Raw genomic sequence first — 25,074 nt, 5'->3', positions numbered from 1 at the left:
AATAGTTTTAGGTCAAAATGACACACTGTGTGAGCAACCATATATACATGACATATTATATACACATGTAGTATGTGTGCATTAACATAGGCACCCAAATGGAAGTATAGGTCTTCTGCATGAAACCCTTGATTCTCAGTTTGTTTTCAGCTATAGTATCAAAATGCTGCTTTGATTTTAAGAAGTTAATCTTAAAGCAAATTTTTGCCTCCACCGAAATTTATGAAGTAAAAAATTATATTGAATAGATATATTATTTAAAGCTCCCACTCGTTAAAAAGTATATATATATATATATATATATATATATATATATATATATATATATGCTAGTACCTATAGGCAGAAGTTTAGTGTTCTGTTGAATGCATGTAAGATCTGTGTTAACAGTTTTGGATAACCTCTAACACTCAAAATGGCCATCTTTTACATAAAAAGAGAGGCAGACTTCCTAAAGAAGCCAGGCAGTGACAATGTGTAATGCCCTAATAGGGAATGGTGAAATCACACATTCTTCTCCTTTCATTGGAAAGTACGACTCAAAAACCCTCATGATTAATACATGACCCTAATAAACATGAGGAATGTACTTTATTTTTATGCCAATGAATGTAAAATCATTGTGGACCTACCACATTCAAGTACATACAATTTATGTACATTGTCTTACACTGTAAGTACTTACATCCACCACTCAGTTACAGCACCCTGCCCCTTCCTCCGCCCCTCTTTTGGTGGGATGGTATCTTACCACTATTCTTTACAGCTTGTGGTGTAATTGGTGGGCAATTCACATTTCAATACTTTCCATTTACCTTCACAATCTTGATGAGCGTCTTCAGTTGGTAAATATGAAGCTGGAGGTCTAGTCTGTCAGCCAGCCACACACAAATGACTTTCATGGAATTGCTGTACCATTGCTGGAAAGAAGGGCGGGGGTGGAGGGGAGGAGGGCAAAAAAGAAAACAATCTCTGCAGTATTCATTTAACAGATTCAGTAATAAGAGGGTGATGAAGCACTCTGAAATGACCACAGATCAGCACTTGAAGTCAATAATGCTATAATTTCCTGTTAACAGAATTGTATGTTATGCTGGCAAATCTGCTGAGCTGACCCAGGCTGTTCTTTACATGAATTAGCATTGCAGTGTTTAGCTGTAACATATTCATGGAAAACTGTGTTTTTGCACTTTGCAGCCCAGTGGACTGCTTTGCAATTTGTAAGTAACAATGGGCACTAAATACATATTATGGGACTGAATGGATGACCAAGCTGCAGGGAAAACACACACACACACACACACACACACACACACACACACACACACACACACACCAGGTAAATAATTTTCAAAGGGAAATTTCCTACTGGTCTTCATGCTATGAAAAATTCAGACAGTAGGAGCATTAGAACATAAGTCATGATGTCAATGCCTAGAAATAACATTTTGAACCATGGCAAAAGGATCCACAGCTTACTAAATGGTGATCCCTGATCATGCTTTTGTACAAATCAGTTATGAAGCAATTGCCAAGATGTTTTAACTACTTAAATCAAGATTTACTCAGATCACAGGAAGGAGCCTTGTCAAAATGGAATTCTTGTATGCTGTAAGAATCACAAAGCATATGTTGTTACCCAGATTATGAAAGGAAAAGTTCTGCATTGCTTAGCAAGTATTTTTGGAGGCTTCATAATTTTTCCATTTATTACAACTCTAATGAGGGAAAAAAAACCCTGGAATTCTCTGGAGGCAATTTCCTGCTTCTGTAAAAAATAATGTACAATGATCAGAAAAAAATACCATAAAAAGAATTTTCTGGTCTCCTATTTTCAAAAAAGGCATCTGATATTAATTGTGACATTTCAAGATGCTTGGTGATTATATGATAGAGCCGGGTGTTGGTAATGGTGTAAGAATACTGCCACTCATTGAGGTAACAGAAATATCTATAGCAACATGGCATTTACAGAGTGAAAGAAGTGCTTTGAAGGAGCTTTCTATGTGCTGCTTGTATACATAAACATAGTGACACACCACATATGGACCTGTTTGTAGGTATCCAAATTTCAGATTTCAAAAAAATCTTAAATATTTTTTCTCCATCTAATAACACAGTAAAATTTAACTTCTAAGAAATCATCAGTTCTGCAAGTCTAAAATTCATCCAGACTTGGGTTCATTGACAACAGAGCAAGAAATCATAGTTTAAGTGCAAGTAAAAAATGAGTTAGTTCCACACTTCATTTATTTCTATTAACTTGTTACTCTATTGAAGATGCATGCATAAAATATACCAAGCAAATTAAAATGAACTGCTTTACTAAACATGACCAAACAGTTCCTGAATTCCAAGTTTTATATTTCAGAGTAGACTGGGATTTAAAAGTTACTATTCTTTACCAATGAATATTTTGCTTACTGTTTAGCACATGTCAAAATATATTTAAAAAATTTTATAAAATTTAACTACCTACACTCATAAATTCTTATAAAACACAATGCTAGTAGATGGAGCACTTCAATTGATATGTGACATCTCAAAAATCTTTTATGGATACATACCACCTTTTATTTCTGACATTAATTTTACATTCACTTATTTCAAATTACTTAGCCTTAGCTGCTTCTGTTTTAATGTAGCTGAACACTTGGGTATGACTGGCAATATTGAATTAGCATACAGCACTAAGACTTACTCCTACACCACCACATTGAACAGATCATTCGGAACCTAAAATGCTGTCAGAATGGACTGGACTTTTAAATATTCTAGTTTCTTTGTATGAGATAGAAATTTTCTCTTTCCTGTTGAAAGAGAGAAAATATCCATTGTATAAAGGCTTGTACAAGGCAGCAGTTAATACATTAGACTATGCAGGTACATGATGAGTTGTACAAATCTAAGAGAAATGAAGTACTCCCATAAAAACCACTCAACATATACCTTTATGTTTTTAAGAATCTTCATTTCAAATTACTTTAACTCAATCTCCCATCTTGTACAAATGATGCTTATGTTAATGCTAGGATGAAAAGGATATTTAATAGAACACAGACATTATTAACCTAGCATTTCTAACATAATACCCAAATTATCAATTAAGAGAAAATGAACTTGAGAATAAAGTAATCTAAATGTAACTATAGACATGGAGACGAACGGGCCGACAGTTAAGGGTGTTTAAGGTACTTTCTCGTCATCTCACTTTGAAGGCAAGTATCTTGATCTAAAAGGCAAGACATCTAAGAAACATTATCCTATCAGTTCAGAATGTGCGGTTTTGATTTAAGTCAAAGCAGTCTGGAGAATAATTGTGGCTAAGTTGAGGAAATGATTAGGGAAAGCGGTGGCTTAGAGCTCAGGGCTCAGCCTAGCCTCCACCAAGAGCAGGTTAATGACAGACAGCACCACTCCATTCCACCGCAGCTTTCCTGCCTGGGATGAAAGTGGACCCCTCAGCCCACCCCAACAAAGCCACCAAGCAGAAACTTCTTGCAGTTTGATATTTCTGATGCTGGAGTTAATACATCTTTTCCAAGGTGTAAAAACACAGTAGTCCCCCTCCCCCCCTTTTTCATCTTGAGAAGAGTCAAAATTGGGTACGCTTCATTTGCCCCACCAAGTCAAACCTAAGCAAGCCTTTGCAAGAAACAAAGGGGGAAAAAACTTGGGAGGGTGAATATGTAGTGAAGTCTGGACGTTAGGAAATGTCTTTTTCATTTTGGGCAAGTTAATTTTATAAAGTCACTTATGTGACTGTTTGCTTTCCCTTCAGGGGCTTACAAGAAGCCCAGGAAATGGCATTTGCATTTTATTCCTTGCTTGGGTCTACTCAGGAATAAAGCAGCAACTGTATATTTTATAATTTTTTTTCCTCTACAGCAATACATGATAGCAGCCCACCACTTTTACCAAAAACAAAAACAAAAACAAAAACAAAACAAAACAAAACAAAACAAAACAACAAAAAACCCCAAAAAACCTCCTTTTTCCTTTTGTGGTTCATTCAACTCTTGTAAGGGCATGCATCACTCACTTCATTTTCTTGAGATACCTCTTTTAAAGCAAAAAGAAAAGGAAAGGAAAGGCTAGGGTTGACTCTGCGAGACCCTTGTATTTATTCACACTTATTGTGCATGACTGTAGACTGGTAAATCATATTAGCAGCCCGTCTCCCCATCAAGCTGCTACTTGCTTTCCAGCCCTGGGAAGGTTCAACAAATCAACAGGAGCACGGAAAACAGAACATCAGTCTAATCTAGTGTTTAAGGTGAAGTTTTCAAACCCAATCTAAGAAGATCTTTAGAGCAAGCAACAAGCTGAAGGGCTCAGAAGGTGGTATCGACAATGAAAGAGTGTGGAAATATTGAGAAGCGTAGCACTTGTGCATTTTTAATAACAAGAGGGTCAACAAGGGCACAGCTCCCTCAGTGCCAGGAGTTGCCACTGACTATGGAAATTGCCACACCAGGGCCATAAACGCTCGCAGTTCATCAGCTTTCTTAAACACCCTGAACCCCCTCCGTGGACCTTTAGTCTTGAATTAACAAACCAAAGCAATGAAAGAGGGTGCAGTCTGAATGGCTGGCATTGATCCCCAACTGTGTCAGCACTGCTACAGGCCCTGAAAATCTCTCTCCATTGTCAATAGAAATTGACAAACCTCTGCTCCTAAATAGTGCAGCTGAGCCGGGCAGGATCCACGCAGCTGTAAAGGGCTCTGCTCTTGGGGCCCGGGAGCACTAACAATAGAACAAGCATGAGCTCTTTGTCAGCCTCAGACTCGGCAATTTTCTAACAAGGATTAAAGTTGTTTCTCTGCAGAGCTGGTGAAAAGAGATTTAGCAACATACCGTGCTTTCTTCATGCAAGTTAAAGAGAAGTAGTTAAGGAATGTCATTATTCTGTTGACTAGAGGAGATACAAAACAAATATATTAAATATGCACAACTCCCCTTTTTGCCTCATTTATAACATTTGGAGGATGATTCCATTAAGTATAACACTTATCGCCTGGGAACAAGCACTTCGCGTTTATTTTGGAAGTTTTATTTTTCGAAAGTCCAGCTGCTTGCCACCTGGAACGAGGTCTCAATACATACTAATGCACAATGCCTTTAGACCCTCTGTGGCTGATATTCCTAAATCTGAATCACAAGACCCCATAGGGTTCATATATGGAGGCTGCTTCAAGCAAATGATTTCTGGCAGAATGCAGCTTCTGATGATGGTAGCAAAGGAAAAATAGCTGCTTTGCCATGGCACAGATCTGGGATGTGTTTTCTGCTTAAATGTTTAGATTTTTATTGATTATGAATTGGCACAACTACTTGGTATGTTTCCATCCTTCTCCAGTTATGCTTGTCTCAATAGGTAAAAAAAAAACAACAAACAAACAAAAAAACCAAAACCCAAAACCAAAACAACAACAACAACAACAACAAAACAGAAAGGAAGGAAAGAAGGAGGGAAGGAGGAAGAATGGAAGGATAAAAGGGAGGAAGGAAGGAGGGAAGGAGGACAGAAGAAAAGAGGAAGGACCAACGCTTTCCAGGGCACTACGGTGTGGTAGAATGGCAGTTTAAAGAGCCAAATCACTGTTGAAATGGAATAAAACCCAGAAATTCTCATTTTAGGAAATGTGAACTTTAAACTTCAATAGCTCAATTGAATCAAAGAACAAACAAAAATCTTAAAACATTGAAGGCTTTGGTATGAGTGAGAACTATAAGCCACCCTCTAGGACCACTTAGTAGCTCTAGAGAGAAACAAGAATTTAGAAACACTAGTGCCCTACAGTGTTATCAGCACACTGAAAACATGCACGCTCTATCGGGAACCCATCATCATTTGTGTCAGCAGCACATCTCCTTAATAACTATATTTGCAGCTCTGTTTCACTCACTTCCCATTTCTAAACACTCAAATGCAAATTTGATATTAGTATAAATTTGATACAATAAAGCCACCCCACCCCCAAATTCAAGGCATACCACCGAAACCACCCAGATTCATGGGACAGACCCCAGAGCATAATTTTTAAATCTCAAGCAGAGCCCTTTACAGCTGTGTGTTAGCATAGAAAAGGATGGAGGTCTGTGTTGAAAGGAAACTGAAACCAACTCATTGCAACTAAAAACAAGATGTGCTCAACCCAACTGACACTCTGTCAGCTAGGCACAGAGGTGGTCATGGAGGACGCGGTGGGGTACAGAGCATCTCCTGGACACGGCTGCTGAGGGTGGGCATCCACATGGCAGAGGAGCAGATAATAGTCCCTGGGCAGGAGGCAGAGGGAAGACAGTACCAGCCTCTCAATCTGTTTGCTTAAGTGAGCGGGTCAAACGGCTTGTCTGTACCTCAGTTTCCACACCTGTATGAGGAGGCTCAGATTGTGTAGGTTAGTTCTAACACAATAGCTCTGTAGAAATGCTGGCCATTTGGGGGCTCGGGAGACAGTTTAAGGTAGAACACATGCTTAGCATGTGTGAGGCCCGGTGTCCTAGTCTCAGCAATGGGACAAAAATACTGTGAAACTGAATTTGATCGTTTCGGGAAGAGGCACAACAAACTTCTGATCCACACAAACTAAACAGAAAGGAAAAGTCAAAATCTCATTCTTTTATTTTTTATATGCTGCTTGGATATAGCTTCATTCTTTCAGAATAAAGAAACAGGAAAGTTTTGAGTCCTAGAGCTTTCTACTGTCTGTTATTTTGTTTTTAATCTAATTCATTTTTCTCTCTTAATGAAAGGATGAAGTGTATTGAGGAATGAATGGGAGTTATAGAACTCTGGAGTATCACTTTTATTGCTATTGTTTTATATTAGTGCTAATTATTTTGAGACAGGGTCTTCTGAATTTCAGCGCAGCCTCAAACTTGCTGTGTAGCCACAGGTGAACTTGAACTTCTGATCCTTCCTTCTATCCCTCCTGAGTGCTACAATTACAGGCTTTGCCACCATGCTCAGTTTCTATAGTGCTGGGTGGCCAAACACAGAACTCAGAGCATGCTAGGCAATCATTTTACTATCTGAGCTACTTCTTTAGCCTTACATTAATATTACAATTCTGATTATAAAGGCATGAGACACTTCTTCATATAAATAAAGCTCAAGTAAAATGAACTAAATTTAACTATTAACGTCAATGAGGTAGAAATTTATTAACATTTTTCCATATTAATTAAGCAGAAAACTGGATTTAGATTAAATAATTTACTAATTCAGATCTATACATCATAAAAAATTTTGATTTATATTTTGACTCCAGCGTCTAAGTTTATAATTATGTTATTGTATTTCCTTTCTGTAAACAAGCTATTTTTCTGTTCTGTCACCAAGAATACCCAATTCTTTGAGGCAATTTGAAGCTTCTAGCATTAAAAAAAAGAAAACAACCCCTTTAATCCTAGTGGCTGCTGACTGACTATGACACAGTACTATGACAAATCCAAGACATTCCTCTCAACCATTTCAAAGATGCTCACCAAAGTTTCTTGCAACTTGAAGAAATTCACACTCTCAGACACCAAACATACGTATACATATGCTAATGTAATGTGCAATATAAGAAAATTCTTTGAAGAACCATATTCCTTGTTAGAATATTCACATGCCTGTTTTATAAATCTCTTATATAATTACCTTCATAAATTTTATTTGACCTATTGCCCAATTTTTAAAAATACTCAAAAAACCATTTTTTAAAACTGTAACAAAACAGTGAACTATAGAGAAAAGATCATTGGCCCATACATAGGAGAACTCTATACATGTATGTGGCTTTCTTCATGTTCTGTCTGTTTCTTAAACACAGAACAGATGATACATGTTTTTTGATGTTTTATAATCAGGGGGATTTGTTTTGTTTTAAGTATAACAGAACACTTTGATGTTTTGCAAATTATGAGCCTTTCCTCTGTTCATTTATTTATTTGTTTTGAGAAAGGTTCTAATGAAGATTAAGGTGACCTTGAACTCTATATACAGTTGAAAGTGACCTTGAACTGACCTTCTTGCTTCTCTCTCCCACATGCCACGTTTATTTCATTAAAGGAAGAAAAAGGTAAGATGTGCTAAAAAGGGAGCTCTGGCATCTAGTAGATACTTGCTGAATGCAGAAATGAACTTCCCTGTCACGAGTTCCAGATTTCTTCTTTTTAAATATCTACAAATACTGTAGGTGAGCAAGTTCTAAATCAGGTCCTCTTCAGCCCCAGAGCAGAGTAGCTGATATAACAGCACCAGTTCCACACACTGCAAGGCACACAGACTCTGTTTAACTCACTACTCTTTAACTAACCCCAAATCCTCATTTCCTACACCCTAGAACCCTTTTCTACACTACACACAGGGTATCAAAATCGATACTGTTTTATATTATTTATTCTCATCAAGTAGGCAATTGCCTCTGTAAGTTTATTTTGCAGCTCTCCTGATGCTAAAAAGCTAGTGATTATACAGTAAACATTAGTTATTCCACTTCTCTCTGCTAGGGACTAATGATGGGTGAATACTGGTTTGGCTACTATTAGCACAAAACAAATGAATGGTTTAGCAGAAATCAGTATGCTATTTACTAATACTGTCCTAATACTGTCTGTAACAGTCTGGAACACAGAAATCATTAAACATGATTTTTTGGGGCACTATGATCATTTTCTTTTTCTGGTTGGATGACAATTTACATACTCTATATACAATTTTGGTCAATATTATACTTTAAATTAATAAGACCTAAAGAAAGATACAGTAAACTTTAGGAATTGCTGCTAAATGGTATAATTTAATTTGAAGAGATGATCTAGGCTTAAGAATTTGCTGTTTGAGGATCTTTCTAATTGAGTTTCTTTATAGAGAAAGGGGAGCATTCCAACACTGTGTCTTGAAAGTATACAGGGAATGAAGTAAGTGGTTACCTTTCTGTCTCTGTCTTGGTGCACGTGGTGCACTTGATTCCCATCGTGGGTGTGCAGCAACCACAGAACCAATGGCTCTGCCTTATGTTGGGCTTCTCTGTGCCTTTGGTTTCTCAGCTTGCCAGCAACATTGGTTTGGAATTTTATTACCAACTCCATCTCCCTAGCTATATGTATTCACATTAGTATTACCATATCATTTATATTAGTATTATCAACTCATCGTTGTCCACTATGAAAACAATACTATTCCCAATGAGGGAGAATTGGGTGCTCTCTTGTTTCATGCTTCTTATATTCTAGCCAGGTGTTGACAATAATGCTGCACCATGTGTTTGTAAGTCCACCACAAGGTGTGAGTAGCCACACTATGTATAGTCATAGAACCTTACTTTGATTTCGATCTTTAGCCCCTGCCAGAGTGTTTGAGACATAGCATACATTACAAATTTGTTGGTGGACTTTTTTTTTTAAAAAAACAAAAACAAAAACAAAAACAAAAACAAAATCTATTTGGAAATATAAAATACTATTTGTATATATAAAATAGTAGTAAGGCTTTTCTATAGGAAAAGGACAGAATTCTGTCAGAGCCAGAGTCACTGCTGTTTTGAATCACATTTGACCAATAAAAAGAGAATTTAATAGGGACTTATTAAATTGCTCCATTGGTAGAGTGATTGCCCTGCTTGCATGAGGGCCTGAGTTTGAACCCCTGCAGTGTGAAAATCCAATAGATATTAAAGTTGTTGAAATTATCAAGGAGACCACTGTACTTATCTAAAGAAATAGAACATAGGACTAAAATGGAACTTAGAATGTGACAGTCATTTCATTTTAGGTGATGAGCGATGTGAAGGAGGAAGTATCACGAATTAAAACCTTTCCATGTTCATATAGTGTACTCACACATGAAGTCAGACTAGCAATGGGAGGTAAGATTCCGTATTCAGCTCTGAACTGGTTTCAAGACTGTCACCCAAGTATCAAACTGCCTCTCCAGAATATGTCCAGGTGTCCTGTCACCTGTTCTGGTTTTCTGAGGCTCTAGGGCATCTCTAGAGATGGGGCTGGCTGTCCTACAGGAGTATTTCCACCACTGAGTCACGTATCTGGGAAATTTCTCTATCTGTTGACTCTGTGAGTCATTTCTGTTGCTGTGGAATTGTGGACTTTGAGGATGCATGAGAGCATCTCGGAGTTTGAGCAAAGAACCCAAGGAGAGCAGAGAAGGGAGACCTTCCACGTTATGTCTCTATTTGGTGGTGAAACACTGGGACTGGGTATGAATTGTGTTGGTGCTAAATCTCTGGCAGCTTTCTAATCATCTACTTGAAACACAGGGAGAAACAAATAACACGGATGATTACTACAATCTAGTGATTTGGAAGGCTATCAATTTAGTTCTGCATTGTGTTTTCATCTGTAAATGTATCTGTGACTACCTACTCTGCAGATGAAACAGTGGAACATTCTATGTGGAAACTCACTATTTTTCATGAAGGTCTGTGTGCTCTTAGAATAGAAACTCCTTTGGGCAGGCACTTGGTTAGCATCAGGCTTCCAGCTGTTTGCACAGTATGATTTTTAGAGGGGGTCGATGAATGCAGGCTACTTAAAAACAATGATAGTAGCAAGAGGGGCTGGAACATCTTTTTTTTTTTAATTAAGGATTTTTTAAAATTCATTTTACATACTGATCACAAATCCCCCTCTCCTCCCTCCTTCCTCCCCCCACCCCGCAACCCACCCCTTAGAATCCAACTACATGTGATAAACACCTAGCATTTGTATCCCAATGTTCACCACTGTTCTTTACACATGGCAGCAGAACAGTGCCCAGTATCCACCTTGAAGGGTCTTCTATACCAAGACAGAAATGCAGATAGGAGTGGCTGTGAGGAAGGCCAACAGAAGAACTACAGCAGTAGAAGTAGGTTCAAGGGGATGGTAGAGCGTACATATGGGAGGGCTGTAAATCAGAGTGTTGGCAGGAATAAGGTCGGAAGGAATCCTGTCCAGCCACATTCAGATGCTGCATCTTATCCCTGCTCTAAGCATGACAGTGAACACCTTGAGAAATTTCAAAGCATAGCCATGGCAATGATTAAAGGGCTAGGAGAGGGGCCTATGGAGAGAAGCTAAACAAATAAGGATCATTTATCCGGAGTAGACACATATGACAGGGGCCTTAATAACAGTCTTCATGCATAGGAAGGATTATTGCTTGGAGGATGCTTGTTTTTTGTTCTCCAGTGAGAGGAAAAGGGGAAGTAAGTTCAAATGCAGCATGAAGAATTTAGAAGAGGTGCAGGTTGGAACTTTCCTTTTTACAAACCAAGTAAGCTGCCCACGGTAAGATAGCAAAATTCAGATTTCTACCTTTTCTAGGCATGGGCTGAGATTAGGAAATAGAGGCTTTTGCTAGTGTAGCTGTTTTACAAGCATCTTGACAAATCATTCCTTAATTTATCTTTCTGTCGAATCATTCAGTAAATACACTGAATGATGATTTTTGCCAAAAGGCTACTTTGCCACACAGATTTTTTTTTTTCAAATTTGGATTTAGTCAATATTGGCAAGCTAGCTGACACTGCTGTGCCCACCAGCAAATGGTGCCAACCCTGCAGAGGGGGCTGCAAGGGGGAGCTGCTAGGGAGGTGACTCACAGAAGGGGAATCAAAAAAGCCACTACAGAAACTGGCCTTGAAGCCATGTGTGTTATTTGCGTATGGAGTTAAGATTGAAAGGAAGGAGAGTAGCTATTGGTTCTGTGCAAATACTGCACTGGTCAAGTGGTAGAGATGCTGGTCTCCGGGGAGCCTGGGCATTGTCAGTAATAAGCCACCAGTGGCCGGATGCTGTGCAGGCATGCCGAGTCAGCTGTCAGAAGCCAGCATGTACCAGACTCTACATGCAAGAGTTAGAACCTCCAGACAAGCCTAAGGTGAAGGAAGCAGGAAGCCAACACTGAGTCACTTTGGTTCCACATCTTGCTTATGACCCACCCAACACCAGTGCATAAATTTAACACTGTTTTAATATCTTCAGCGGCAATCCATCAAGGCTTTGTTAGTACCTTCAATGTGTGATGGAGATGTACAATTCTGAAAATGGTGTTTTGAAACATTTCTTTAACATGAAAATCTTGCCACCTTCTGTTTGTCCAAGACAATTTCAGCGTTGCTGAGACGTCTTAGGGTATCAGCAACATTTCTTTCTTCTTAGGCAAGCAAAAATCTTCCATCAGTTTGCAAGTGCCCCCCTCCCCTAATTCTGAGCACAATTAAAGGTGAGTTAAGGCTCTGGTGGAAATCTAAAGAGCATCAGCAAATCTGAGCACTGCTCAGCTTTTGAATTGCTTTTCTCCTTCTCGGTTCTTTTAAATGGTTTTCTATGGCAGGGGCATTTTTCTTAATTAGTCACAGCTAATTAGTGTTCTGGCATAGACGAGTAATCAGAAATGTCAGAACTGCAAGGCTACATCGCCCTAATCCTTTGATAATAATTTAGCCTCCTGGGAGGGCCCCAAGCCGCGGTAAGTAGTGACTGACAATAAGGCAAAATTAGGCGGGCGGCAGACCATTAGGATAGAAAAATAAAAAGCACTACCAAATCCTGCTGAGCACCATCAGGCAACTAACTGCACTGCCAGATGAGGTGCCTGTTTAAGCCTGTGTTGTTAATTAGCTGATTCTACCAGTGCCGCCACAGATGTCCAGGTGCCTCATGCAAAGATGTGTGTTTCTGGGCATGTGCCAAGTGACAATTGTGGACCATGATCACATTTCAAGAACTGAAGTTTAAGAAGTCCATGTATGTCTTGAAGATTCTTTTGAATTATCAAAGAAATAAGATCAACAAGCTACATTTTTTTTCCTTGTTGAGTTTCTCTTAGGCAATTAGGCACGCTTATCTCAAGTTTCTCTGGTTTTAATTCAGCTGCAGCTTAGATTCAAATGAGGGCCTTTGGCCTCTCAGAAAGGCGTCCGGACTTGCCAAAGCTATTTTGGCACACACTGTACATCAAAAGTAGATGCTTTTTAAATAAATTCTTACACTTACAAAGAGTAACGTTAAAAAGGAGGGTTAGTAATGCAAATGAACAGGGAGCCATGATGCTGCAATGTGAGAATCCCTTTTAGAGTGAAAGGAAGGCTGAGGGGGAAACAGTCAAGAGCAAGCTGCTCTGAGCCGTCTCCAGAGGCCCAGGAGACGGTCTCCACACGAAGGTCTGATTGATTGTGAGGACCTGAAAAGAGGCCAAGCAGCTTCCGTGTTCAAGTACAGTGGGTGAAACAATGCAGGGATATAAGCAAGTAAAAAATGGAACAACATCTGGCAAACAAAGTGTTGAGCTAGCGGCAAGAGTACTAAAGCACGTGACGCAAGATGAGCAAGAGACAGCTTCCACGATCCAGAGAACAAACTTTCAAAATCTACCGTTAGCATACAGCGAGACAGAAAAATACACAGCATGAGGACAGAAATACATTTCTTCAGAGATCCTCAACTACCCCTGATGAATGTACATGATCCACCCTTTTTGCTGATGGAGAAGGGAATTGGTTATGACACAGGTGTCATGGGAGTGCTTAATTTCTGATTGCTGGTAGGAAAGTCCTGGTTGGGCATAACTGGCCGAGACAGAATGTTCTACATTGGTCTTCTTTTTACATGGAGAACAAAACACCAAAGAAAATCCCTGTCAATGGAAATCGATGTTAACTGAAGTAGACTTTAGAACAATTGCCTAGTAATTTGAAAGTGAAAGATCACGGAAAGAGGAAAGCTGCTATTTTTAAATTGGCATTCACACAGAAGAGATCTTTAATAAGAGAATAGAAATATGGGAGGACAAAGACAGTCTTTCACTGTATTGAGTCTCATCCCATATTCTTTATAAGAGTGGGTTACAAAGAGAAGGAAAAGCCCTCACCCAGTGATAATGGTTTAAAACATATACTGTCAATTCTAAAGATATCTGATCAAAGGTTTCATGCAATGGAAGCTTTATCTAGTGGACAGTGTTTTCTCCCTTTCTCTCTCTCTCTCTCTCTCTCTCTCTCTCTCTCTCTCTCTCTTTCTTTCATTCTCCTTCTTCTTCTTCTTTTTTTTTTTTTTTTTTGAGGGAGAGGGTCTTGCCATATAGCTTAGGCTGGCCTTGAACTTGATCGCCCTGCTTCGGCCTTGTGAGTGTAGGAATTACAGGTGTGTACCATCACAACCAGTTCAGCAATCACTCTAATCTGCTCTTTGACTTAAATTATTCTTGGGACATTTAAATAGGAGCAAATCGAGTCTTTAAATGAGTTAGGAGCAGTGTTACTGAACTCTTGCACCAGAACATTTTGGCAATGGTGGGGCAGTCCGGATAAAAACATCCTGAACACTTACATCTCTCCCTTTCTTATTCAGGAGTCCAGAGACAAGAGACTGTAAGAACAAAACTAATTTTATTTTGAAATCATATTTCATTGTATTACTTTCATGTTTTGCTTTTTATAATAGTACAAATAGGTGACTAAACCTATTTATACAGTAAAGGCTAGTTTGGACCAAAATGTTTAATTTAGTTTTTTTTTTTTTTAACTAGGAAGAATTCTTTTCATGCAATGTCTTTAGAAATGAATCCTCTATAAAACTGTTTGGATGAGTATAACTGATTAGCTATCATTTAGAGAATTACATTTAATTTTATAACACATCACAACAATGTTTTTAAAAAAAACTCATAAAGATGAAACTCCTCAACAATTAAGTATTTAATCAGTTTATAACACAAGAGAATGCTTAATCTGCATGATTTGCCAATTAGACACTGCACCCTGGTGTGCCTTCAGCAACATGAAAACCCAAACGAGATTGTTTTAAGGGGATTCCAGTTGGGCAAGCCCAACAAATGTACAAAGTTTAGAGAACTGGATAGTGTTGGTGTCCTGGAAAATAAGATGTGCTTTGGTGAGTCTTCTGTCTCAACTTTAAGTTCATGGATTTTAGCTAACTATTACAGAGAGTACCCTAGTGGCTTTTGCTGGGGGATATCAGTCTTCACTTCCGACCTGTCACTTTTCAGCTGAGAGAACCAATACACTCCAGGAAATGTCCCCAGGCTCTCTCATGACACAGAGACACCTGTGGCTGTGTTCTAGGCCCTGAGGCCTGGGAAAGTAAGTAGACAGTCTACCTAAGAGGACCCATAGGCAGCAATAAAAGGGAATTGTGGGTCTGTAGAGATGTGTGTGCATGCGTGCACTCATGCACGTCACAGCCAACACGAGGAGGTCAAGTATAGCTTGTAGAAGTTGGTTCTCTCCATCCGTGGCTCCCAGGAATTGAATTCTGGTGGTTGTGCTTGGAGGCAGGTACCTCTACCCACTGAGGCACCTTCCTGACCCACAGCTATTCTTTAATATAGACTTCCTTTTCTACTGATCCACTGAACTTGATATTGCTTTTCAGCTAGGACACTTTGCTTTCATTTGGTTAACACAAAAGAATGAAAAATTGTTACCCTGTTGTGCAACTCTTGATGCAACCAACCCAGTGATTTCCACCACCATCGCTAAATTAAAAACACAGTCATTGGATTAAAAATCTGGGTTTCAGAAAGGATTTGAAATTCTAGATGAAGATTTTCAATCTGTCTCTCCTAACTAAACTGAATATTATACAGATGTTTGAAAAATCACCTATCCAATTAATGGCAGAAAGAAAGCTTGAAGAGAGGAGGGATGCGGGGTGTGTGTGTGTGTGTGTGTGTGTGTGTGTGTGTGTGTGTGTGTGTGTGTCGGTCTGTCTGTCTGTCCGGTGAGCATGTCAGAGGACAACTTGCTGGAGTCAGCTCTGCCTCTCCATCATGTCCGTCCACGGACTGAATTCGGCCTGTTACACTTGTGACCCAGTGCTTTGACCAACCGAGTCATCTTGCCAGCCCTCCACCTTATTTTTTGAGAGTTTTTTTTACTGAGCCTCGAGTTCACTGATTTAGCTAGCTGGCGATCTGGCTGGCCAACAAGCCCCACAGAGACTGTCCCATCATCTCCACCTCTAGCACTGGGATCAGAGGCGATCACCATAGTGCTGGGATCCGAACTCCGGAACTCATGCTTGCAGAGCACTTTACCAGCTTAACTGCTTCCCCAGCCCTTGATCAGAGACGTGTGCTAAACTCATTTTGTTTGTCAGCAGCACAGTCCGGCCATTTATTTATACTCTGTAGGAGCTAGTCCTGTCCTAAGCACAAAGTGCTCCCTAAGTTTAAGCACTTACAGGATAAACAGATCAGCATGATAGCTGTACCAATGTTTTTTGACCTTTAGAGGGTACTTAGGATTTTGATTTTGATCAAGATTTAATATAAAAATCTAAATTGGCAATACTTATGTCTTTAGGACTAATACAGATTTAAACCATTTCCATTTTTCATGTATTTTTTTTTTTTTTTAAATTTTTGAGACAGGGTTTTTATGTGTAACAGCTCTGGCTGTCCTGGAACTCACTCTGTAGACCAGGCTGGCCTTGAACTCACAGAGATCTGCCTGCCTCTGTTGAGCAAGTGCTGGGATTAAAGGTATGTGCCACTACCTCCTGGCCCACTTTTCATATGTTGAGGTCAAGAAACAAAATCCCTTCTCTATGCATGTTGGAACAAGACTAGCAGGATGGCCAGGCCCCAAGTTCCACTCAACACGGTATGCAGCCATGTCAGAATAGTGGGAAATGTTGCTGTTCTCACTGCTAGATGTCCCAAAACAGTGGGCACAAACCTAGGGCAATGGTCATCCTTGCACCTCTGTCAGTGATATCACTGTTTAAACTGAGCTCATGGGTATTTCATCATAAAATTAGGAGCAACTGAGATGCTTAACTGACGAAAATGTATTAGAGGCCAAGGATATCTCAAGAAGTGTGGCACGTTTCATAAATACTTTGCTAGCCCTTCTCATGGTTAGGGGATCATATGCAAAGAAGAGTATATAGAATAACACATGGGGTCTTTTTTTAAAGGGTCAGAGACACTTTACAATGAATGTGTGTCTTGCAGACTAATAGTTTGTATATAAAATAGTGTTGGCATATTTCTAAACTAAGTGAATTTTATGTGGGTAAAAAGCCTATTATTCTTTAAGTTAATCCCTTATATTGTATCATCAGAAATGGAGCTGCTGGCATCTTACCAAATTGGATAAAAACAACTCCAAGTTAACACATCATAATGTGTGTGTGTGTGTGTGTTGATCTGCACCTGAACTGAGGAGGCTCCGTTTACTCACTTGGATAGGAAGTAGTCTAATTGGAAGAGTGAAAGTTTACCACTATGCCAGAGTACTATTGTTCTCTTCAATCTTTTATCTGTAATAGGCTATGGCTGCTAACAGTGCATTTAGGGTCATTATTTTCAACTGTTTCTTGACACCTAACAATATTATTTTAGGCTCCAGCCAAGTAGATTTCCAATAATTATATAATGTCTCTCAGTAATGATCTGTTGCTTAAGCTACACATTCTCCTTTACCTTTCAACACACACTTGATAACCTCTCATTTACTAACTGTAATTGAGGCAAATTCAGCCTTAGCTAATTAGGGGCTCTGAGTACCCCTCATATATGCTATTCTTGATGACATACCAATAGAGTCAGGGTTCATTTTCATTTTTAATTAAAGTAACAAATATGTGCAACTTAAAAAAAAGGATGTTTGAGAACATCACAATTATATTACAAATAACAAGTCCAAAGCTCTACTGGGGATGTACAAAACTGGGAAGAACTTCTTGACTAAAACACAATGTTTTGGAAGCAAACCTACCACCAAGCCAGATGCTTAGGTGTTGGAAAGAAAGAACACCTAACAGGACAATTACATGAATGTACTATGTGAATGCTAGCCTCCTTGGATCTGCTTTAGTTAGCTCTAGAAATTATTGCACACTCTTCAGAAGCTCAGCAAATGAAGAGGAGCTAAAGTGGAGAATATCTTTGAGGTGAAAAAAAGAAATTCTACCTTTGCCTACTATCTGGCATAACAATGGTTTAGCTTTGCAACAAGTAGGTCACCAAGACAAGAACGTTGAAAACCTTCAGAAAACAACCCTCCCTTCCAACAATGACTATCCAGAAGGGACTATTTGCATGATGGCTCTACCTTATTTTCTCCATCAAATATATATGTGCTCTAGCTAGGAAGAAACATAACAAAAATAACATCAACTCATCGTTCTTTTTCTGTTCAACATTTTTGAAAATCACCACATAAGCAAAAAAGTAAGAGAACTTGGAAATGAAACATATGCCCGTCAATTCAGAGCAATTCCAAATGGAAGCAGAAGTTGCTAATATGGTTTCAGTATTTTGTAAAAGAGCCAGCTGGATAGATGATAATTTTTCTACCCCTGCAGGGCATCAAAGCTTTTAGGAAATCATTCTTTTCACGCATATTAACACGTAGCTTATTAAAACAGATGATACTTTTATTGTAAAATGGCCTGGAAACATAAAGTCAGGAAGAGGAGGTTCACTTCGACCACCCCGTCGCACAGATAGCATCCACTGACATGACAGACCATGCCGAAGAGGATGACGTAGGGGGACCCTCTGTAACTGCCACAGTGGAAGTGTCACCACGAAGCCCGTGAATTGCTGTTATGAAAACATTTGTAGTAACTTGCATAATTAAATGAAACTGCCAGAAAAGCATTTGTAAAATGCAGAGAAGATGCTCATAAATACACTTAAAAAAAAAAAAAAAAACAACCTAGATTCAGAATCAGCACTGGGGCAAGTTGTGCAGTTATGACAGCAGAATGATACCATTTTCTTTGACCTGAGTGGTCATAGGTCCAAGTAAATAACAACACTCTTATTTGAGTACCTTCTTAGTTCCTTTAGAGAAACATGGTCAAGTATCTAAAACTAAGCCCCAGGCCTACTTTTTATGCTTAAATGAAGACCTTAGTATGGACAAAAATCATCACATATTTTTCATACACATCAATATTTTAAATCACAATAAATGTTTAATGTCCTGTGGCTGTGGCAGCTACTTACATCAAACAACTTTTCTATATACATTTCTTCATTGACTTTTTCTCGAAGAATATCCTGGTTCTGCCGAACAAACATAATGTAGGTGTCTGCCAGATCCATTCCTGGTTTCTGTTGTAAGGGAAAAGCATGGGGAATTAAAAAAAAAGTCAGTTCTCATTTCTGAAGCTTCCATTTAATAATATTTTGGAAAACAATTTTAATAGCTATTGAAATTGTTCACCCCTCTGAAATACGCTTATACCAAATCAACAATGACTAGCATATGTAAACATTTATCACTGATCTTTACTACTTAAGGTCACATCCACTATTGTTAAGAAGATTAGGAATACGTGGTTGTAAACCTATGCTTATCTTTTAAAAATATTTTATTTTTAATTATTTGTATGAGTGTGTCTGTATGTGGGTATGTGTAAGTAGCCATACACATACATAGCACTAGAAGTACTGAATTATCCTGCTGCTAGAGATTACAAGCAATTGTGAGCTGCCCAATAGGGGTGTTGGCAACCAAACTGAGGTCCTCTGAAGGGTAGCATGCAACTCGTAACTGCTGAGCCATCTCTCCAGCTTCCCATACATGTCTTTTTTTTTTTTTTTTTTTTTTTTTTTTTTTTTTTTTTTAAAAAAAATGAGTATCGGGCTGGAGAGATGGCTCAGAGGTTAAGAGCACTGACTGCTCTTCCAAAGCTCCTGAGTTCAATTTCCAGCAACCACATGGTGGCTCACAACAATCTGTAATGAGATCTGGTGCCTTCTTCTGGCCTGCAGTCATACATGCTGTATACATAATAAATAAATAAAACTTTAAAAAAAATGAGTATCTTGAAAAGTCAATGTGCCAAGAAGTATAAAAAAGGCCATTAAAATAAAATTTCTCAATGGAAATACTATGTCCTAATTGTAAGTTATACAACTGACTTTTCATCACCTGCGTATTGCTCATCAATAGCATGAAAACCATTAACTGTTCTTGATTTGCCTCTTTAGAGTACTGTGAGTATTCAAGGAATACAAAACCAGTGTTCTTATTAAGATTAGTAAAATACTAGGAAACTTGAGAAAACATTTAATACGAACTGAAACAGAATATTTTTTGATTGTCTATTGCTTCTACTCATCATTTACCAATACTATCTTACGGATTTATTATATTATAGAAGTGCAGTGAGATCATCAATCAACTCATTTCTTACGTATGGCCAAAGAGGTGAACTAGCTAACTTGCTAAGTTATCTAGCATTTGGTATTTTCTCCTGTTAGAAGAGGCAGAGTAGTTAGAGAATTATTCCTCCTTGCTTTAGACTAGTGGTTCTCAACCTTCCTAATACTGTGAACCTTTATTACAGTTCCTCATGTTGTGGTGACCCCAACCATAAATTATTGCATTGCTACTTCATAGCTGTAATTTTACTACTGTTATGAATCTTAATGTAAATATCTGATAAATGATCCCATGGGGGTCATGACCCATAGGTTGAGAACCATTGCTATAGATTTTTTTTTTTTTTTTTAAAGAAAAATCAGTATGAGGGTCAAAAGTCTTCATGGCTGCCAAAGTGATTTCCTTCTCAACTTATCATCAGCTCTTTCTCAAGTTTCATATGCTAGGCTGACTGATGGAAAACATTATTTACATTACTTACATCTGGGGTTGACTCATAACCTGTATTGAGTTATTTGATTAGAGTATAACATTAGTAAGAACATAACAGTAGAACTGATAGCCAAGTAAGATAGTTAAGCTTACACCATCTCATGGACCTAGAATGTGCTTACAGCCTTTACTAATAGACTGATTTGCCAAAGTGAGCACTGAAAGAAAATCAGCTCAAAGAGGACATGATCTATTTAACTATTACTACCTCTGCAAAAGCAGCACAGGTATGGGGCTGACTGACGACGGCAACATGGTGGAGCATCTTCTTGTGAGGGACGGAGAGTCTTTGCCACTTTATGTTCTTTTTGAGGAGGGTGGACTGGGATTTCATTTGCCATAATGAAAGCCTATTTCCAAACCATTGCATTTAGAGGTACCAGGGTATTTTATTTCAGTGAGAAACATCAAGGTTTTTTGTTAGATACTTGTTTTTCTGTGCAGTAACAAGAACTGCATTTTTTGGAGCCAGGGTGTCCTGTGGCTTAGGTGTCCTTGAACTTGCAATGTAGATGAAGATGACTTTTGACTCTGACCCTCTTTGCCTTCATTTTTCAAGTGCTTGGATTACCATTGTTCACCACTATGCCATTTTATAAGGTGCTGGGAATAGAATACATGGTTTTGGGCATGCCAGGCAAGTATCTATTAACTGGGCTATACCTCCAGCCTTGATAACTTAGATTCACCTTAAAGTATAGACAACAAAAACTCAGGAATTTTTTTTTTTTTTTGGTTTTTTCGAGACAGGGTTTCTCTGTGTAGCTTTGCGCCTTTCCTGGAGCTCACTTGGTAGCCCAGGCTGGCCTCGAACTCACAAAGATCCGCCTGGCTCTGCCTCCCGAGTGCTGGGATTAAAGGCGTGCGCCACCACGCCCGGCTAAAACTCAGGAATTTTTATAACACAACCCTGATGCAACTAAATTATGTTAAAATATAAAATAACTATTTATCTCACAAGTGTGTCCTTTAAGAGCAGCCATATGTAATAGAGACTATCCATCGCCAACCTAGTGGAGGTGATGATCAAATTCATTCCTTGTTTTTCTGCAGAATCCTCATAGCCAGTGCTTGAAAGTTTAAGTAACCACAAGGATAATGAACAAAAATCAAAGTTGCTTTTGGTTTTGGGAAGTGAAGTTTATACATCAGTTTTTCAAGTGAAGAGGTAGAGTCATTTGTACAAAGATCACCAGTCCTGATTCTACAGAGGCAAATGGCCCACAGGGTAAGTACTCTTCTCTGTGCCTCTCAAACTTGTCAAAACACTGAAAATGAGAACATTCAGAAAGCAGGATGCCCTGGAATGAAAATGACATGAGGCCAATTTTCTGTACTTACTACTGAGGTAGCTCAGCATCTGAGTTTCACGCAGGTGCCTGCAAATAAGAAGCTATGACACCCATAATAGCAAGGCATCGGGCGCAGTCTGGCTATACCGCAGCTGAAAGGGAGGCTTGTCTTCCCATCATTTCTCCCTACCCAAACCTTTTTTATTTCCACCCTTCCAAAGAAAACTATGCTTAGAAGTTTAATACAATCAATCACTTCCCCCCACAGAGTCAGCTGGACCAGTGGCGAGCAGTGGCTGGCTCCTGTCTGTCTTTCATAGACACTCTGGCCTTCTCGATCACTTCCAAGCTAACAACATTGTCCAGCAATTGTTTACCTTTCACCCTCTGAAACCCACAAACACTTTGCAGCTGAAACAGAAAAGAAAACTAAATCCCAGTTCCCCACTGGCAGACTCCAGCTCAAAGCTGACCGCTGGAGCGAGTTCCGCAACTTTCTAAGTGTGTGAGGGACAGCTCATTCGAGTTTGCACTTTCAAAATCGCATTTTCTTCTCTTCTGGCAAACTATGATGCTCTCGCTTGGAAAATAAAGCCTCGACTTCTTAACATTCCTCATTAGCATTATTCCTTCCTTTATCTTGGCGCTGTTTACCTATTCTTGAAACTGTGACATATGGGAATTTCACACCTAGTGAATATATTTTCATGCAGTTTGTGGCATGAGACTATAATCATTAAAAGAATATACACAAGTAAGAGTAACTGCAACACCTGGTGACATGTTCCAATTAGAGTTATAGTTCTTTAAAACACTTTATCCTTCATTTGGTGCACGAAAGGGTAATTATCTCTGATAAATTGCTGAAAAAGATGCAATTTTCCTTTTAAGTAGTTTCTGCCTTCAGTACATATGTGTTTGGATAGAAGACATTATCATTGGCTCGGTGCTCCTTTGTGCCAAGGCTCTTGTTATGTGGCAGTGGAATTTACACCTTTGAAAAGCCACCAATTCTAGTTGCAACGTTAACTGTTACCGTATGATGCCAGCTAAGCACGCTGATGTTAGCTTCCCTGTGTACGTTTTTGGAGAGGAGAGGAAACGGATGCTCCACCGGGGAGGTGGAGGCGGCCCCAAACTCGGGTAAAAGCAGCTCTGCCTTCCACTTCCACCAGAAGAGCGCTCTGGGAAACTTCAATAACAATGGGCTTCTGTGTCTTCTCATCAAGAACAGAGTACCCTACAGAGCCATGTTTAGAAATCTTTTCTGTATCGGTAATTAAATTATAGCCTCCTTAATGAATGTGAGAAAATAACAATTAAAAGCCACACGGCAAGCACTCTATTAAATGCAATTTAGGAATGTAAAATTATTTTTTTCCTATTTTCAATATAAGCCTCGAAACCTTCCCTTCCCTACATGAACTTTTCCAGCTTGCTCATGAGGCTAGTTGTCGCCAAACATAACGAATTCTTAAATTACTTTTAATCTCTAACCAGGAAAGGAAAATTTTGGCCAACAAAACTATAGTAAAGGGACATGAAGATATATGTAAAAAAAGTTCCCCCAATGAACATAAAGAAGTCAGTAGCCATGGAAGGAAATGAAGGATTTTCAGGTGGGTTCTTCTGACATCGGTTGTAGAAGTAACTGAATACATCAGGTAATGAAAAAGTAAGAGTGCAGACTCTGGCATAGCTTTTTTTTTCCTCCCAAGCATTAATTACCAGTTAACCCAGCAAGATGAACATACCACTTAAAAAGAGAGAAAAAAATTCCTTGCTAATTATATGCTGCAAACGCTCTAACTTCCTGCTGGTCTACCTAATCACACAGGTGTGAGTTTTCGCTTCCCCATTCATGGGGAGGTAGGTATGACACGCAGTCAGCTTTCACAGTGACAGATTTAGATACAGAAGAAGCTGCTTAACCTTCCACTGGAGGTTAACAATACCCTACACAAACACTGTCATGGAGTCTGTTTAACAAGGAGACACATGTTTAAATATACCATTCCTGTCTCAAAGATTAACTAGAAGCTACAGTGTAATTGACTTAATTTAAAAGTGCACTTCTTAGTTTCTAAAAAAGAAAAAAAAATAAGGAAAGAAAAGAAAACTTGCGTGGGAGAAACAACCAAGTGTGAAACTGGGCTACCCTCTAGTCTTGTGCTTGATGGCTTGTATGGTTTGTAAATGAAATGCCCACATTTGGTCGTACATTACCACCGACGATGTGAAAGGCATGAGATAAGAGGATGGCCTTGGAATCTGAAAGTGTGGCAGGAACTCAGGAACCTTTCGTAGCCTAGCTCTGGGATGCAAGGCTCAACAATGACTCAGAAACTGATTAATTAGGGAACACATAATTGTCTTGGTGACTGTTAAAAACCAGCATGCTTTTTCACTGTCTACTGTATATATTTCATTATTTTGGCATTTACACATTATTTACACATTAGACAATAATGATTAGTATTCCCATGGTGATATTGTAAAAAAAAATACACTTGATTTACTTCATTACTTTTTTTTTGGTTTTTCGAGACAGGGTTTCTCTGTGTAGCTTTGTGCCTTTCCTGAAGCTCACTTGGTAGCCCAGGCTGGCCTCGAACTTACAGAGATCCGCCTGGCTCTGCCTCCCGAGTGCTGGGATTAAAGGCGTGCACCACCAATGCCCGGCTCATTACTTTTTTAAAATGAAGTATCATAACTCTATTGCACCTATGTAGAGAGTCAACAGGAAATAGAGCCAAAACTATCACACTAGATTGATGCCAACTTAAATATGTTATGTGTAGCTCTCTGTGGAGAGAGGACTAGTTTATGGAAAGCGGCAGAAGGAAGGAATTTAACAATTTACAAGGATTTTTTAAAAGACCTTAAAACAGATTTCTATTTTTTTAAATAGTGAGACAAATGTCACCTATTAATTAACATATACGAGGCCCTAAGTTAGGTCTCCAGCACATGCATACACACACAGAACACATGAGTGGAAAAATCTGAATTAAAGATGGCAGAGTCTTTAAAAAATATCTTCCAGACTTGAAGCGTATAAGAACAATGTTTTAAGTATGTGCATACCAATCAGTCTTGGACTTTCGAGGTAGAGTGCTCTTTTACTGGAAAGTTTATACTCTGAGT

At 38.9% G+C, this 25,074-nt stretch overlaps 1 protein-coding gene across 9 annotated transcripts in view; it reads right to left on the bottom strand.

Moving 5' to 3' along the window:
• Cadps2 (calcium dependent secretion activator 2) overlaps positions 1–25,074 on the bottom strand; it is a 544,863-nt gene that overhangs the window by 6,816 nt on the left and 512,973 nt on the right. For 8 of the 9 annotated variants that reach the window (XM_016006862.3, XM_016006864.3, XM_076566153.1 and 5 more), the window contains 2 exons: positions 18,979–19,086; positions 816–920 (listed from right to left, as the gene is read on the bottom strand). In XM_016006862.3, the coding sequence (XP_015862348.3) occupies positions 816–920; positions 18,979–19,086 (213 nt within the window). Of the gene's footprint in view, positions 1–815; positions 921–16,380; positions 18,571–18,978; positions 19,087–25,074 lie in introns of those variants that run through there. The other variant, XM_076566152.1, reaches the window with a different exon arrangement.

The sequence above is a fragment of the Peromyscus maniculatus genome, chromosome 3 (genome assembly GCF_049852395.1).
Source record: "Peromyscus maniculatus bairdii isolate BWxNUB_F1_BW_parent chromosome 3, HU_Pman_BW_mat_3.1, whole genome shotgun sequence".
NCBI classification, from domain to species: Eukaryota; Metazoa; Chordata; class Mammalia; order Rodentia; family Cricetidae; genus Peromyscus; species Peromyscus maniculatus.
The sequence above is the reverse complement of the archived record's forward strand: the minus strand, read 5'-3'. Positions and strand labels throughout refer to the sequence as shown.